This window comes from Octodon degus, unplaced genomic scaffold, assembly GCF_000260255.1.
Source record: "Octodon degus isolate 3935 unplaced genomic scaffold, OctDeg1.0 scaffold00220, whole genome shotgun sequence".
NCBI classification, from domain to species: domain Eukaryota; kingdom Metazoa; phylum Chordata; class Mammalia; order Rodentia; family Octodontidae; genus Octodon; species Octodon degus.
The window spans coordinates 2,816,697-2,834,988 of NW_004524796.1; the positions used below are offsets into that span (position 1 = coordinate 2,816,697).

Below are 18,292 nucleotides of genomic sequence, written 5' to 3' on the forward strand. Positions count from 1 at the left end.
GTTTGGCGAGTTTTTCCTGGTTCATGATAGTTTCTTTCATCTTGTCGGAGCGGATATGGGGCAGCACGGGGGACTAGGGCTGGCGCTCAGGGGGTCTCGGGCGGACCAGCTGAGATTAGGCGCACACACGCGGGGACCCAAGATGGCAGCTAGAGAGCTGCAATGTATTTAGATTGGGACTTATTTTGTTTTTCCTTTTTGTACTTAGTGTAATTCTTCATTTTGAACATTTATCTCTTTCAGTTCTTGAAAATTAACACTTGTTAATTTTATTCATTTCTGTGAAACTTAGATCAGTGTTCAGCCTCATTATTCTTCAAGTCCCTTTTGCTTTTTCATCTCTCTTCCTGTGCTATAGTCATCCTATTTACTAATTCTCTCCAAAACCCTACTTTATGAAATATGGCCACTGTGTTTTAAAAGATATTGTCTCTGTATATGTTCTCTAGAAATTCTCTTTATTGTTTAAATCTTCTGATTCTTTGCACGTAGTATTTTGATCTTTTGTCAATGGATTTATTTCTTTTGTTATTAAGTCATCTCAAATGGGCTCATTTTTAGACAATCTTTATCAGATTGCTCTATTACATTGCAGACTCTCTTACATTGGGGACATTTTCCCACATGATTTGTCATTTTTGATTGTGAGTTAGTAGCCATGTTCATTCCCATACTAACCTCACAATCTGGTTTTTCAAAATATTTCTCTTGTATGGTTTTGTATTCTATTTCTTTGAGTACCTGAGAGATTTCCCTTTGGTAGAACAAATATAACTTGAATTTATGGGCCATAGATTTCCATACAACACAAACAGTATAAAGCCAGAACTGGCACCTACCTGTGCCAGTTTAGTTCTCCTTTCAGGGAAGTGCTGCCCTTAGTGGTGTCCTCTTCGTACAAGGACCTCATTTCAACTCCCTGCCCTGGTTGGGTTAAAGACCAAATATTGTCGTCTTCTTCTTCTCTTTCTCCTTATCCTCCCCCTCCTGCTCCTTCTTCCTCCCTCTCCTGCTGTTTTGAGATAAGTTCTTACCATGTAGCCCAGGCTGGCCTTGAACTTGTACTGATCCTCCTGCCTCAGCTTCCTGAGTGCTGGGATTATAGGTGTGTGCCACCACGCCTGTATGGAAAGAAATACTCCAGCCCTGTTGGACCCTAATCTATATTTGACTCAAGAAACAGGCAAGAATAGCTTGTCCAGTTTTTGTTCAGCTTTTAGTATTCTGCTTATTTTGGTACCTGATGTGTTCCCCTTGTTCCTCTCAAATTCTGGCATGGGTTTTTTTAAATTTTGCTGTCATGTTTTCACTTACTATTTCTGGGTTCTTGAAGTATAGTACAGGAGAGGGCCACATCAAACCATGTTACCTATTTCCTGAGATGTTACAGGTGTTCTTCCATGACCAGATAATAGAGTTTTGTTTTCTACTCACTTGGCTTAATAGGTAGCTAGGCATGATATGGCCCAGATTATTTTCTGGGGTTCTCTATTTCTCCTCCTCCTCCTCCTTCTCCCTTTTTTGATACAGGGTGTCGCTATGCAGTTCTGACTCACAGTGATCCTCCTGTCTCAGCCTCCCTAGTGCTGGGATTACACTTGTGTACCACCATGCTGGGTTCCAGGGCCAGCATGGCATGCTTGGGGTTCTGGGACCAACACGGCATGTGCTACTAGGGATCAAACTTGGGACCTTGCATTTGCCAAGCAGACACTTTTGCCACTAAGCTATCTCCCTCGCCTTCCTACTCTTAACTTAAATCTTATTCATTCCCTTCATTCCCATTGGTGACTCAACACTTCACATATAGACTTCTTGGAACATTCATTTGAATTGAAGAGAATGACATCCTTCCCCTTCAGTTTAGTCCTGTAATTTGTCATGTGAGGAACCATAAACTATTGTTTTTTTTTATTTAGCTATGAAATTTTCATTTCAAATCCTTCAAATTTGGGTTCTTTAGGCCTTGCTATTTCATCAGTTTGTCTCATTATTAATATTATTAAATAATATTAAATAATATTTCTTATAAATATGCATAATAATCTGCTTATTTCTTTATTACTTGATGACATTAACAGGGCTGGAAAAGACATGGCTTTTACTGCTATTTGATTGGAAACACACTGTCCACATTTACAGAAGCAAACCAAACATGCGAAAATGAGAAGGCTTATTTAACAACTGTTGAAGACAGGTATGTAGCTTTTAATTTCATTTTAAACTGTCTCATATAATGAAAAGTTTCAGAAAATCCTATCAGAATCTTCATAATTTCTGGACAAACTCAGTGTGATCCCGAGGTATGGTTTATAAAGAGCAAAAACATCATTTCTCATATTCTTAGGACTGGCCAAGTAGCTCAGCAGACTAAAGTACCTGCTTAGGCAGAGCACAGCAGTTGGGGTTCTTAGACAGAGCACATCAGTTGGAGTTCAATCCCCAGTGTGCTGTGCTGGCCCTGCTCTTGGGGGCATGCTGAGAGATGGCAATTGAGATTGGGTGTGGTGGCACGTGCCTGTAATCCCAGCACTTGGGAGGCTGAAAACAGGAGGATCACTATGAGCCCAAAGTACATAGTGAGACCCTAGACCCTGTCCTAAATACAAAAAAAAAAAAAAAAAAAAAAAAATTAAAACTCATATTCTTATTTAGATGTTTCATTTCGAACATTAAAATTATTTTGGTGCTTTTAGTACTACACAGTAATATTCAGAACGGTTTACTAATAATCTTCTGAATGTAGTTTATAGATTTAACTTTTTTCCAATGTATACATCAACTTTTTTCCTTTTTTTTTTTTTTTTTTTTTTTGTGGCCAGCTCAGCCTGTCCTGTGGGCAGGGCTGGTGCAGCATGTGGCACTGGTGATCAAACCATAGTCCCTGCGTTTGCCTAAGCTTGCCTAAGCAGGTGCTTTAGACTGCTGAGCTATCTAGCTGGCCCCTACATCAACATTTTATAGCAAATAAATTGTACAGCTCCATATCCCACAGTCTATCTTCCACCATGAAAAGACAACAGAATGAAAGTGGGTTTGCAGAAAGAAAGACTACCTCAAACTCAGCATCTCCTACCATCCATCCCAGCACAGTTCACTGGTGACTTTCCCAGGTGTGGGAACTTCTCACCACCAGCCAGTAAACTGTTCTGTTGCGCACACCAGCTGAGAATCCTCCAATCTGGTTCCTTTCTGGCACTGTCTTTCTGGAGATGGAGTTAGGTTGAGCGCTTGGTCTCCAAGTCTGTCCCCACTCATCCCTTCAGATACCAGGCTCACGCTCCTGGATCTTCTCTCTGTGCTACTGACAGGCTAGAGAGAGCAGTTCCCGTGCCCTCCTTTTGGGTTCATCTAGTTTGCTCGAGCAGCTCCGAAAACTCAGGGAAACATTTTATTTACTGGTTTGTTGTAAATGATACAGATGGAAAGGTGCACAATGTGCGGTGTGGGAGAAGGGGCGAGGCTCTCATGCCTTTTCTGCTTGTATGGGCCCCAGATACCGCATGCACTCATCTATCTGGGAGCTTTCTAGACTCTGTCCTTTTTTTTTTTTTTTTTTTTTTTACAGAGACAGCATTGCTCAGGCATGATACCTCATAGCCTGAGGGGGGAAACCATGCAAGGCCTATGTGTTCAGTTTCTTCTTTGCCTTCTTCTCTCTGTAGTCTGGGGAAGGACCCTTCTGTATGAGCGGGTGGGCTTTTAGGACCTACTTACTGTCAGACAAGGTAGGTCAGAGTTATGCTTAGATATATGGCTATAACTATAGATAGATAGATAAATATCACACTAAATCATTTATTCATTCTTTCCATTCATCTACTTCTTTCTTTGCTTTGCTTAATTAGTATACCGATAGGTTAATAAATCAAATGGAAATAGAAGATTTTAGGTGATTTTGGTTTTTAGGGTCCCATCTATGTTTGAGAATCATTTATTTATTCTTCGCCTACTCTTTGCAAAGCCTGGGATAAGACAGTGAAGAAACTTAGAAGAAGCTCAAAAGTGTCCATTAGAAGAAGAAAACAGCCATTGAATTTCAATATAATAAATGATATACATTGGTATTTCAAGGCAGGCCCAATAAAAATCTAGAAGGCTGATTTGAAAAATCATTTGATAAAATGAACCTCATATAACATTTGTATTGTGCAGTCTTTATAAAAGAACTGTTTTCACCTTACGTTATTTTTTTGTGGCATGTCATACAAGGCACACATTTGAAATCATCGTGTAGATACTTTCTGCCTCATAACAAAGGAGGCAAACTGCTCATGGGGACTCTTTCTGGCCTGTGCTCTAATTGGTCTGTTGGAGAACTATGTACAAGACTTCACTGCATTTTATATTTGTTTTAATTTAAGTGTTTTCTGTGATGTCTGTAATGTGGCACTCACTAACTCTGTTGCCAAATTTGATTTTCAGACTTTTAAGAAAAGTAATTACATTTGGATCTATTGGTGTTCACTCTGTTTAGGGTGTGAATTAGACTGCAGTCTAATAAATACTCTATTATTGCTAAGACTCCTACCTTCCTTTTCTGCTCTGGTTGTCTTGCCAACTGAACTGCATTGCTACCAGTTTATACTAGTTTAGTAAATGCAAATCTACAGGGCAAAAAGGTATTAGAATTCCTCCTTCTGCTCCCAGATCTTTCTAGAAACTGGATTTGCTTTTGTGCATTTCTTGACAGTTTTGGTTTTAGGGCTGAGATATGAAATTTAAGGAATAAAATCCATGAGAATATTTCATTTGTATATTCTAGATGGTATTATTGTTTCTCTTTAGTTGAATAATTAAGAATCGAGTAGAAGGGCTGGCAAGATAACTCAGCCAACTAAATACCTGCTTAGGCAGGCACAGGGACCAGGGTTCAATCCCTGACACCACATGGAACACTGACCCACCCCCAGGCATGCTGAGCCAACCACTGAGACTGTGTGTGGTGCCATATGCCTGTAATCCCAGCACTAGGGAGGCTGAAACAGTAGGATCACTGAGACCAAGCTGCATAGTGAGACCCTGCACAAAATTCAAAAGAAAAACAACAACAACAACAACAAAAAGAATCAAGTAGGGAATTTGGATTATTTGAAAAGTGGGCTGAGAATTTTAAACGAGTTCTTTAAGTTGTTGTTTTCAAAATTATTTTGTTTTAAAAAATTCTTTTAGATTTTGAGGAGGGCAGAGAGGGTATAGAAGCTGGAAAGAAATAATCTGAGCATTTTAAATCACTTTATTTGTCCAGGTATATGACATTTTCCCCCATTAACTCTTTTTTTTTTTTTTGCGGAACCAGGGATTGAACTCAGGCCTTTCCACTTGCCAGGGAAGCACTTATCCTACTGAGCCATCTCCCCAGTCCCCCAAACTCATTTCTTTAGTGAAAATTATTAAAATTGAAATGACATATAAATGAAATACATTAGATCACCATCTAAACCATAGCTCAGAGAACTGAGATAGTTTTCAGGTTGATAATTCAAAAATTTCTATCGATGTTTCTAAAGACTAGTTGAATCTTAATTTTTATTTTAAAGATATGAACAAGCATTCCTGACTAGTTTGGTTGGATTGAGGCCTGAAAAATATTTTTGGACAGGACTTTCGGATGTACAAGTCAAAGGCACCTTTCAGTGGACCATACAAGAGGAGGTCCGGTTCACACACTGGAATGCAGATATGCCAGGTAGGTGCCAGGCGGGGCCCACGGGCTTCATTCCCGCTGCCCGCCCACTCAGCAAGCGAGATCCCACCCCCATGTATACCTTTCTAAGTGGATTGTGCAACCAGTTGAACCCCACAAGCTCATTGTGCTCTCCCTAACTTTTTATATTTCTATTTTTTTCCTTTCCTCTATTTTTTAGTCAAATCCCAATGAATTTACAGTGTTCTAAGGAAAAAAGAAAAGAAAACCGCTAGTTATTTGGTCTATTTGCAAAACATTTATAAAATCCTAAACGGTCATGCATGTTTCGATTGGTCATATTATTCCTGAAAATTTATATTCCTTAAAACTATATGAAACATATCTAAAGCTGTTCAGTGCAGCTATGAATGGAAATAGTGCTTTTGAGGAGCATAGTAAAGGCAGTGCTTATGCGGAATGTATTATTCTGATTATCTTGAATGTGTGGCTGTGTTCAGCCCTTCACATACCTTGAGTTTTATTCTGTCCTTACAAGAACCCTGGAGGCTATGTTTAAATATCTTCATTTAAAAGATGTAGAGGGCCAAGATTTAGCTCAAGGGCACAACGCCTTGTGGCAAATGTGAAGTCCTGAGTTTGGTTCCTGGTAAAAGGATGTAGAAATTGGGACTTTAAAAAGTTATGTGATTAAGAAGTTTCTAAGCATAGATTTAGACTAAGCTGGGTAGTTGCCAACTTGTGCTGTTTGTATTTGTATTACCCACCCAGCTATTGATTTTGATTTGTCTTCCATGATTAGAGACTATAAGTAATTTCTGAAATGGAATCTGAATAATTCTTTATCTTCTTCTACACTGGCATATACATCATACAAGATGATAGCATCCAGAGAATTCAACATTCTTTGTAGGGAATGTTTCATTGTACCTGGGTCAAAAGCTAAAAAAGGAATAATAGTCCATCAGTAGGAATTTAATACTTTGCCTACTATATTCTAATCACTAGGAGTTATTTTAATTTGAATTCTCAGCTTTCAATAAGGAAAATATATTAATAATCAGAACATGTGATTCTTGTTGAATTATAAAATCATTAAATGCTATAAAATACTAAAATCTTAGGTAATTTGTAAAATAATAGAGTAGCATATTAAGAACTGAATGTATACTTTAAAAACATCTGGTGATTCTTATTCTTGAGCTTTCCTTTATATCTGTTGCTCATTCAGCAGTAAGATTCTGAGAGGTGTGTTCTTGAATGTCCTCAGGGAACAAAACAGTACATCAAACTGGAGCCCAAGGAGGAAGGGAGTAAGGCAGGCAGGAAGGAGAGTCCATTAAATCACTATTTCTTGCCATCATGGCTGATTTGATCATTATACTAAAAGCTCTGTGTCATTAAATGCCAGATGTTAGAAATACAAAATGTTATTTTAAAAAATACTTAGCTTAATATCGTAAGTTTGGGATATAGACCACGCAAATAAAAACCAAGAATGGTTTGAAAAGTGAACACCACCCACACCAGTGCAGTAGCTTCTTGTAGCTTTCTCGCTGCTCATAGACTTTAGCACACACATTTGTACTCAGCTTTGAGCTGTCTCCTGTGACCAGGGTGGATCTTCAGTGTCTGAATCACTTTCTCCTTGCTGGGACAAAACACCTGACACCACCACTCAGAGGAGGAGAGATTATTTTGGCTCATGTTTTCAGACTGTAGTTGGCTGGCTCTAAGGCAGGAAGGGCATGGTAGAAAGGTCTGGCAGAGAAAAAGGCTCACATCTTGGTGGAGACAGAGGAAGACCTGAGAGGGAGCTATATATACGCCCTTCAGCACGACGACCCCACCCCCCGCGCTCCCCGCCCACCAGGCCCCAGCTCCTAACAACACATTCAGCAGATGAGCCCATTCATAGGTGGGCTCCCTAGTGAGCAGAGCACCCCCACAATCCAGTTCCCTTCCCCAAGCCTCACCTCTGAGTGTGCAGGGCTTTGGGGCATCTTCTCCATCAGAACCATAATGTTTAGTGAGCACCTGTTGAGTGAATTCTATTGCCTGTGTTTACTGTTAAATGCAGGACGAATAGCAGGTTGTGTTGCCATGAGGACTGGGATTGCAGGGGGCTTATGGGATGTTCTGAAATGTGATCAGAAGGCAAAATTTGTATGCAAGCACTGGGCTGAAGGAGTAACTCGCCCGCCAGAGCCCACAACAACTCCTGAGCCCAAATGCCCAGAGGATTGGGGCACCACCAGTAAAACAAGCTCATGTTTCAAGGTAAGTATCAATTACTAAGCTAATAAAATTTTGATTATCCATTATCTTTAAGAATCACTAAGGAATTAAAAACAAAAACAAAAACAAAAAGAGAACATATTGTTCTGTAACCTTTACCTGCAGAGATTGTTTTCAAGATTTCCTTGGTGGGATTCTAATGACAAGGTGTATTTACCACAACAAAAATAATGAACAAGCAAATGCAACTCACAATCTTCTTTGCCTGGATCATTGCTGTCATGACCTCTCTCTATCTCTCCTTTCTCTTAGGCCCTCTGTTTTTATTATCAGCTCATAAGTCTTTCCATCTTTATGAAAAATTTTGTTCCCCCTCATGCTGTCCTGTTGCATCTCATTTTTGTTCTGTTCTTGGAATCCGAGATTTTAGTTAGCATAACTGATTGATCTATAATGCCACATATGTTTTTCTAGAGAGAATTCTCCTTTTTTCTAATTTAGCCCCCAGTGATCATAATGTGGGGAGATAAAGGCATTGATAGGGACACATGACTTCACAATGCCCTTTAAATGATAATTCAATATTCTATTACTTTATATCTTCTCACTTTGGGCTATCAATTTCTTCCTTATGCAATCAAGTTCACCCAAATAAACAGCTAAACAAAAATGGAAGCTAAAACAGAAACAAATAAAACCTCCAATGAATTAAGGATTTGAGTCTTGTTTCTCTCTTATAAGTCATGTCTTCCCTAAAAAACAGCCAAATATAAAAACATATATAGTGCTTACTGGCACTGTTCTGCATTCAGGATCTCTGTTCATTATCCCTTTGGATAGCACATGGCCATACCATACCTTTCGAGGTAGTATGTCAAGACCAATGAAGGGCTTTTGTCAGGCCTAAGGGACACAGCTTTGTGGTAGAGTGCTTCCTGGTATGTGCAAGACTCTGAGTTCAATCTCTGACTCTGGGGGTAAGGAAAGAAATTATTTCAGAATGAAGTTGTCTAGTCTTCTCTAACTCAAGGTTATACTTGGTTGATGTGGTCCAATCAGTATTGAAAGTGTAATTTATACAAGAGGGAATGTATTGAGCTAAGACACAAAGAAGGGTTTTGTAAGTGGAGTATCAAAAACCTAACACAAAGCAAGTCAGATATTTTGTCAGTACCTCTGGAAAGCTTGCATCACTGAACAAAAACCAGAATCATCTTATATGTAGTCCTTCACCAGAGGGTGGTAGGGTATGGAGGTTATCACAGTTATTTGAGAGGAGTAGCAGAGATGTGTACAGTTTGAAAGTAGACTAGTAATTCCAATGTAGACAATATCCGGTGGATGTGCCACAGAGCAACATGTGTTTCATTGGAAACTACATGATTTTAGAGGTCCCTTGTTAGGGTTGGTTTGGAAACACATAGGCTGTGTTTGTAAGTATCAAGATGTTGAGATTAACAAAATTTAGATGTAAACAAACTTATTTGAGGAAACAAAATCTCATATCAAAATCTAGTACATTGAAGTACTTATAGGAGTCCTGGGAGCTCCTGATACAGAAACTGACTCAGACACCTCTGATCAGATAGCTCAAACCAAGGGCAGATTAAGTTCAAGGGCAAAGTCATTTTACATTACCACTTGGTAGGTGTGATCCATTGGAAACAAATTCCTTTTTTTCCACAAACATATGGTGGGGGCTATGATTCACAAGAAAAATGAATATTAATTATAAAAGTTGATGGGGAGTAATGGAGAGTGTTCTACTCAGGACATCTGTATCATGTTTCAAACTCATGGGCCCTTTTTGGTCTAGTTTGAGTTTAATATAGATACTATTTGATACAGATGAGCATGTCCCGGAATGTCACTGTGAATTCCACTTATGGTTCTGTTTGCAGTCTTCTGGATAATAGGATTTGGTCTTTAAGTTATAAAGCCTATTGAAGTTAGTTCAGCTTCTAACCCATTTCTACCAGATGACTGTCGGTGCTGTTGTTCACACTTGACCAAATTAATCCTGCCTTCTACAGTAAGCTGCTTACTTAATTCACATGCCTACAGTTTCTAAGATTTTAATCTCAGTTCTCTTTTCCTCAACAAAACCATGATCTGAATTTTGCAACCCAAGTAGTTACTAATAAATTGACTTGAAATCAAGAGAATCACATTGTTTGAGGCCATGACAATCCTTTGCTTTCCTATCAATGAAATCTCATCTAAAGTAAATGATTATTTCTTCTGATTTGATCATCTATGATGTATAAAATAATTTCTGAAATCATATCACCTTTAGCTTTTTGCAAAAGGAAAGCATGAGAAGAAAACATGGTTTGAATCTCGAGATTTTTGTCGAGCCCTGGGTGGAGAGCTAGCTACTATCAAGAGTAAGGAGGAACTGCAAGCCATATGGAGATTGATAACGTAAATATCTTTCCTATGTAATGCTTCCTTCTTTTCCCTATTTGGTGTGAATGATACTGAGAAAATATTTGTGTTTCTGAAATTGTTGGTTCAGGATACTACTCAGGACATCTGTGTCATGTTTCAAACCCATGGGACCTTTTTGATCTAGTTTGAGTTTAAGATTCCTTAACGTTATACATGGAAATCCATCAATGTATTACTCTGTAAAGGTAAAAGATGTCCATTATATACTTGTAGAGTGAATGAATAAACATCTTCCAATGATTTTTATAGTTAATTTATTTTGAAGCAGAGACTTCCTGTCAAGAAATTTATGGGTTGTACCAAAATGTACATCTTTTGTATTTTATTTTTGATTGCTAAATTCATTGACTTCTGTACTACCAAACTTTGTTTTAGAGGTAACTTGCAATTCTGATTCACTCTTATGGGTGACGAAGATTGAGCATGTAGTAGCATATGTCCTCTTTGTATTTTGCAGGAGCACTAGAAGTTATCATGAGATGTTCTGGTTGGGACTAACCTATGGTAGTTCAGAGGGCTTCACTTGGAGTTCTGGCTCTCCGGTGAGCAATTTGATTTAATCTGTCATTTTCTTTATCATGTATTCATTTTTTATATCCTTTGGTTTAATCAATTATTTGTAAGACAGGTTATGATGATAGCTGGAGTTTTTTTATACAAAATAAACATGAGCTTAAGATTACTATTTTGCTATTGTCTGTATTAGTTCTGCTTACCAAAAGCATAGCTGTGGCTTCCTGGGTGAAACACTGCTTACTCCAGTAGTTTATCTAAAATATCTTCATTCTGTACAACATTGGGGCATGTAGTGTTACACTTCTTCAACACTGAGCAGACGCAATCCTTTTGTACATCAGTGTAAGTAGCATAACTGTGGCCGTCCCACTGGTAGCTGTCCAGGCCTGATGGACTTCTCCATTCCTAGAACTGGAGAAATGAGAAGTTCTGGCAGTGCTGGCAATATTTAGCTGCTGTGGTTGTCACAGGAAATGATTTTGTACAATTTCACTTCTGCCTTCTTGTATAACCCGCTAGCAACTTTTCAAGGCACATGGGAAGATGGTCTGTTTTATGGAGCCATTAATATTTGGATTTTATATTTGTATTTCTAGAAATAGACCATGGTGTTTAGTTGAAAACTCTGTAGGCTCTGATTATACACTGAAAATTTCACAGAGGACCTGAAATACCTCTGAAGGACCTGAAATTTCAAATCAAATCGGCTTTCCATTATGTCTGCTATTCATTTTGGCAATGTTTGGCAGCTTGGTTAGCAACATTTTATTGGTCATTTTCTTTGGTAAGAATTTATTGTATTTCTTTATCCTACTCATGTAGTAAAGCAAAAGTTTCCAGAAAGTCACTGAAATATTGCCTCTTAAGGCTGTTGCCAATTTAGCAATTTCCAATACTGAGAAGTGGAATTCTTGCAAAGTTTTTCCTCTATATAAGTTCTACTTTTGTGGTGCTTGAATCTATTCTATTTAATGAAAGTAAAGAAAATGCTGCAACAACCACTTGTCTACTGTCTTCAGCTAAAAAAGTTTCGATGTAGCAAAAGGTGTTCATTTTCTACCCATGTACATAAATTGTTCGACAAAAGGGTAAATGGATGAAGAAATGCACGCGTATGTTTTTCTCTGCTTGAATAGTTGATTGGCATTGGCCTGACATAAGTGATAACAGCTCTGATTTAATAGAGTATTGATCCTTGACTTACTGGCTAAAATCAAGTGTAATGTTTCTAATACAGGTAACCTATGAAAACTGGGCTTTTGGAGAACCCAATAATTACAACAACGTTGAGTACTGTGGTGAGATGAAAGGAGACCCTAGCATGCAGTGGAATGACATCAACTGTGAGCATCTGAACAACTGGATTTGTCAAATACAAAAAGGTGGGGGTCACTTGCCTTCCTCTTCCTGTCAGATTGGAAAACCATCCTGACACCCCAGTATTTTCCTTTTATTATTTGAAACAAGTAAAATAACAGAATAAAGGAGCAGTCAGGGGTTGTCACTTCACAGGATAAAAGGGAAGTCACTAAGCACAGATAAATGTTCCAAAGGAACAGAAGATCAAAAGGCCACCCCGGAGTTCTGGACAAGAGTCACATCCACTAGAGCTGTCCCAATGAGCAGCTGCGCTGCTGGCCCAGGATCTGCCGTGGCAGGATTGGATGGGAGGGGCTTGTCCTGCACTGTGAAGCAGAATAGGGAAAGTCAATGCAGTATCTTTTTTGGAAATCTTCCCTGCTGGACTTCAGTATTAATTACTATCTAGGTAAACTTTTCTCCAAATCTGACTGTTTGAAGTATTGATTTCCAAAGTGTTCAATGCTATGAATGAACACTATCTCAAGGTTCCTTTTGCCTTCAGACTCACCCTGTTATGAAAGTTCCACATAGCCAAGTCAGGCTTCAGGGTTAGAGAATCCAGGCCCTTAGGTTATGCAAAGCAAGCAAACAAACAAACCTATTCTTTTTTTTTTCATTTTTTTCCCAAAATTTTATTGATAAACAGATAGCAATGAGACAGTTTCAAATCAAATCGGAAGTACAGATTCAACAAATAACACACTGCATATATTCTTCTTACTGGTTAATTGCTGTACAAGATGCGGACTTGAGATCCTATTTACAAACACCATTAGAACAAATCATTCTATTCATTAAGAAAATGCAACTATATATCTATCCCAACCACTTTGAATACACAGATACAAAATAGACATTCATCGGTATACCCCATTTTTTCTAAGTTCCGTTATTGAATATTATAGGTGTGTAAACTCAGCAAAATATTCTAAAAGAGTCCAGTAGCCCATAATAGCATTGGGTCTTCTGTTTAACTGGCAATGTCAGAAATTATTGACCTGATGTTGAGCTGTGGGGGACTCAGGTCAATAATTTCTGACAAACCTATTCTTGGACAAAAAAATTAGGGAACAACAACTTTCTCCACTTCAAGTAGATAAAGGGATCTGCCTTGCCCTGTGCTGTTGGGGAACTGCCTGCACCATCAGCTCCACTGCTGGAGGCACTGCCCTGCTCTCCCGCCGTCTGAATATTTTTCTTCTTCCTCCATATTTTCCTTCCTGCTTTCCTTATGCTTTCTCCAATGAGCCAAGGTTTTCAAAAAGATCTCGCAGCTACCAATGACTAGTACTGACCTTTCTGTAGCTTTGCGCTACGAGTCTTTTCATCAGAGTCCAACACCATCTAGACATATTAACCACTTGGAAAGAAAATTATCTTACTAAAATTTTATGAAATCATGTATTTAGTAAGATTCTTTGAAGAAAATGTGTTTGTGTTATCTAAACAAGTAGTACATATGAAATAGTTTCAGATAATGAAATTATAAGCAAATTCACAGCTAATTATAAAATTTCTGTCTGGAAAACTAGTAACTTTCTAAAATTTTCACTTGTGTTGGTCCATGTTTGCAGGCATGGTAATTAGCTCCTTCGTGCGGAGCTGGTGCATGGGCATCACACGGTGTGATTCTTTTCGTGATCTCTTCCCTCCTTCTTCCCTTCTCCATCCAGATCTGGGGCCTATTCCCATTTGTCAAAGATCTCGCTCCTTGTTTCCTGTTTTCTGTCTTTTATTTCACTGTTTAATTTGTGATTATTATTTAAGTGAAAGCATGGTATATTTAAGTTTATGTGCCTGGTTTATTGCATTTAATATTATGGTATCCATTTTTCTATAGATGACTCCAATGTATATTTCCTTATCCCTGTAGAATTGTATTGTGTATAAATACCACATTTTAAAATAAATACCACATCTGTTTGTGGACACATAATATGGTTCCAAGATTTAGCTATTATGAGTTGTGTTGCTATAAATAGGGGTACACATGGATCACTGTAATACGAAGTCTTTAACTATTTCAGAAATATACCTTGCAAGGGGAATAACTAGGTTGAATGAAACTTTTATTTTTAGTATTCTGAGCTATCTCCATACTGGTTTCAATAGTGGTTGCACTAGCTTACATTCCCACCAAAAATATAGAAGGGCTATTACTTCATTTCTTGATGATTACTATTTGGGAGGAAGTAAGATTGTATCTATATTTTTTAAATTTGTGTTTCTCTAATGGCCAGAGAGTTTGAATATTTTGAATGCGTTGACCATTTATACTTCATATTCCAAGAAGCATTTGTTCATTTCAGTTGTTCATTTTTCATTGGCTCTTTTATTTGGAGGTATCTCATTGCTTTGGAATCTTCATATATTCTTGATATTAGTCCTCTGTCCAAGGAGTAGATACTAGAAATATTTTTCCATGTTTCTTTACTCTTTTTGGCTGTTTTCTTTGCTGTGTTGATTTGATGTGAACCCATTTGTTGATTCTTGATACTATTATATATGTTATTTTGTTTTTGCAGTTGAGGTTCATTCAGAAAGTCTTTGCCCATCCCTATATTTACAAGAGTATCTTCCAGTAGATTATTTGTATTAATGTTTAGATTTTTTAAATCTATTTTGATTTTATTTTAGTACATGTTAAATAATATGGGATTAGGTTTAATCTTTTACATGTGGATAGCCAGTATTCCTAGAACCATGTATCAAAGAGGCTATCTTATGTGTTTGGCTCCTTTGACAAAGATCAAATGGCTAAATATTCCTGGAATCATTCCTGCATCCTCTGTTCTGTGGAAAGCTTATCTTTATTGAGCACCCACCACATACTCATAACTCACATGCTGTATTTTACCCTATTTACACATTTTACTCATTCCTTTTTTTTTTTTTTGTGGTACCCAGGATTGAACTCAGGACCTTGTGCTTGCCAGGCAAGCTCTTATTCTACTGAGCTATTTTCCTGGCTCCCTCATTCCTTTTTGTAATTAAGAAAATGAAGGCTAAACAACTTAAATCAAGCTTTGAATTTGCAGGCAAACTTCCTGACTCTAGAACTCATATCCCTTTTCTTTGCTTTATATGATACGACTGGTGCCTACAAACTGTCTTCCAATTTCTGCAGGCCATTATTTCCATAATTTGTTTAAATATTAATTTCTAATTCCTTTTCCTTTATTCCACTCCCCACGATGTAAGTGAAAATGAGTCTGTGTGTGTTCGGAGGTGGATGGTAAGGATTTTTAGCAGTTTTGATCCATGAAAATATAAGGATTGGAGGGTGTTTATAACTAATTTTCTTTTTCTTTACAGGGCAAACACCAAATCCAGAGCCAACACCAGCTCCACAAGAAAGTAGGTTTTTCTCTATTTTCTGATAGCTATGTGAATTGTTTCTCCCAGCTTTTCTATGTTCGTAAAAATTGTAGGAAGGTAGAAGTTTCTAGTACTTTGAGAATCTTGTGGAAGATTGGATTGTCCTCTCCAGAGAGAAGTATCCCTCCCTGACATGCACACAAATACACCAACAGAAGACCTATTAATACAACATCCCATGGGTCTATGAATCAAATTCAAGGGCCAGGGATCCTCTTAACAGATGGCCAGTGGCTGCAGTAACCAATCCCACTGCAATAGGGTGGCCTACAGAATACACATTTATTCCCTTGCAGTTCTAGAAGTCGTAAATCTGAAATCACTCTCATTGGGCCAAAATCCAAATGTCAGCATATCCATGCTCCTTCCAGAGATTCTGAGGCAAATCTCTTTCGTTATTTTTACTAGTTTCTAGAGCACCCAAATCGAAAAGGTAGTTTGTGCTTCTTCCCTCCATCTTTAAAACCAGCAATACAGCATCTTGCTTCAGTTGTCACATTGCCTTTGTGGCCCGCCATAAGGACACTGGAGTAATACTCAGGGCTCATCCAGGGAGTCCAGGGTGTCCCCTGCTTCTCAAGGTCAGTGGAATAAGCACTTCCTTGGCAAGCGTAAGGGCCTGAATTCAATCTCCAGTTCTGGAAAAAAAAAAAAAAAGATCCTTAATTTAGTTTTATCTATAACGTTGCCTTCACTATAAGATAGTATTCACAGGTGACATGGGTTAGAATTAGTATCTTCAGCAGTTCTTAGTCTTCCACAGCATAGAAACCTAGAATGCCACGATTTGGAAGAAGCCTTGACATCCTGGTATGTGAATTCATTGGTCTCCAGTTCTGTTCTAACATGCCCAATCCATCTGTTAGACAGGGAAGAAATCCAGTTACCCATAGCTCTCACTGGTAGGACCTAGAGGACCTGGGACATCCTGTGTACACATGTGTAAATCTTTCCAGCTGGGCTATTCAGTTAATTAGAGTAATACTAAGAACTCTTTTACCCAATGTGGACCTGTGGAACTTGATTGGAAAAAGAAGGTGGCTGGCTTTAACGGAATTGTGGAAGGTAGATACTTGGCCTGCTATCTTACTTGGCGTAGACGTTTTCTTAACTCTGGTCCCTCATCTTTCACACAGCTCCTCTGTCCATACCTGATTTTTCTTTTTTAATGTAAATAACACTCATCACTTTTTCTCATTATGTTTTCAGATCCGCCAGTCACTGAAGATGGGTGGGTTGTTTACAAAGAGTACCAGTATTATTTTAGCAAAGAGAAGGAAAGTATGGAAAACGCTCGAGCATTTTGCCAGAGGAATTTTGGTGATCTGGTTACTGTTAAAAGTGAAAGTGAAAAGAAGTTTCTATGGAAATATGTAAGAATGTAGCTAAGAATGGGATAGTGACATGTTATAAATATAGTTAATGCCTGCAGGTGGCAACCCATGACATTTCAAGCTATGTGCTGAAGTTGAGGCTCCTGAGGTCAGTTACTGCTGTGCATGCCTGAAAGAGAGGCCATTGTGGCAAAGATTCCTTATGGTTTGGCTGTTCAGGGCAGAATAGTCTGGGCTTTGGAAGGATCCATATTTGATAGCTTTGAGTTTATTAATATGTTGTGCAAAAGTTACAATTCTTAACTAATTGTTATATATCAATCAAAGACCCTTTGTATATCAGACAGCTTCATTATTAATTAAAATACCTGCTTTGTTGGATCAAATCATTGGCTGATACATAGTATTGTATGATTATTCATATAAAAATCTTTCTTGGTTATTCCAGAATTGTCATTTATTATGGAAGGTCTGATTTATTTCTTCAAAGGGTGCTTGGCCAAGTATTTTATTGATTAAAAATCTTTATAGTGTACTTTTTGTTTGCCAGACAAGTAGAAAGGGGTACAGCAAAAAATAAGTTCATCATTACAGAAGGAGAAAAATACATTTAATTATAATGATATGATTGTATGGCCTAACATATCATCTTTGTGGCCTTGCTTTGAAATTCTTAGAATGTATCCTAAGATATATTTGTGTAGTATTTTACATATTTCAAACCTGTATTACATATCAAATCCTTATAGGTAAAATTTTTTCCTTTGATGCACAATCCTCACTAGCTACTTTCTTTTTGAAAAAGGTGTCTCCAATACTCATTATAAGCATTTGATATTATAGAGAATGACCCAAGGTGTTTGCCTTATAAATGTATGTTGTTAAATTATGTGCATCTTTTTATTTCTAGGAAGAACATAACTTAGTATATACATTTCTGCATGCATTCATTCTTAGAAAACTTTGCAAATAGGTAGTCTCATTAATGCATAGATTTTGTTTAAGAATTTGCTTATTATACAGTTATAAATAAAACTATTTGAAATTTCATGTTCTAGGTAAACAGAAAGGGTACACCATCAGCATCAGCATATTTTATTGGTTTGTCCATCAGCTTGGATAAGACGTTTACGTAAGTAAATCAACCCAAAACTCCTTTGCTCAGGACAAACTGATCTGATCACACAGTAACTTCAAGGCATTTGCTTTGGGGAACACATTTTAAAATTTGTGCAACATTCTCAGTCTCCTATGCAAGTACTGACCAGGCTTGCCCCTGCTTAGCTTATGAAATCGGGTGTATTCAGAGTGGTATAGCTGTAGACAGCATTCTCAACCTGAAAAGCATCTCAAAAAAAAAAAAAAA

The 18,292-nt window shown here is 37.9% G+C and overlaps 1 protein-coding gene across 1 annotated transcript in view; it reads left to right on the forward strand.

Annotated features, from left to right (window-relative positions):
• Mrc1 (mannose receptor C-type 1) overlaps positions 1 to 18,292 on the forward strand; it is a 107,542-nt gene that overhangs the window by 59,861 nt on the left and 29,389 nt on the right. Inside the window, exons 10-18 of the mRNA XM_023705431.1 lie at positions 2,082 to 2,197; positions 5,541 to 5,689; positions 7,728 to 7,927; positions 10,182 to 10,309; positions 10,794 to 10,878; positions 12,090 to 12,234; positions 15,530 to 15,571; positions 16,802 to 16,965; positions 17,985 to 18,058. Of these exons, the coding sequence (XP_023561199.1) occupies positions 2,082 to 2,197; positions 5,541 to 5,689; positions 7,728 to 7,927; positions 10,182 to 10,309; positions 10,794 to 10,878; positions 12,090 to 12,234; positions 15,530 to 15,571; positions 16,802 to 16,965; positions 17,985 to 18,058 (1,103 nt within the window). The remainder of the gene's footprint in view (positions 1 to 2,081; positions 2,198 to 5,540; positions 5,690 to 7,727; positions 7,928 to 10,181; positions 10,310 to 10,793; positions 10,879 to 12,089; positions 12,235 to 15,529; positions 15,572 to 16,801; positions 16,966 to 17,984; positions 18,059 to 18,292) is intronic.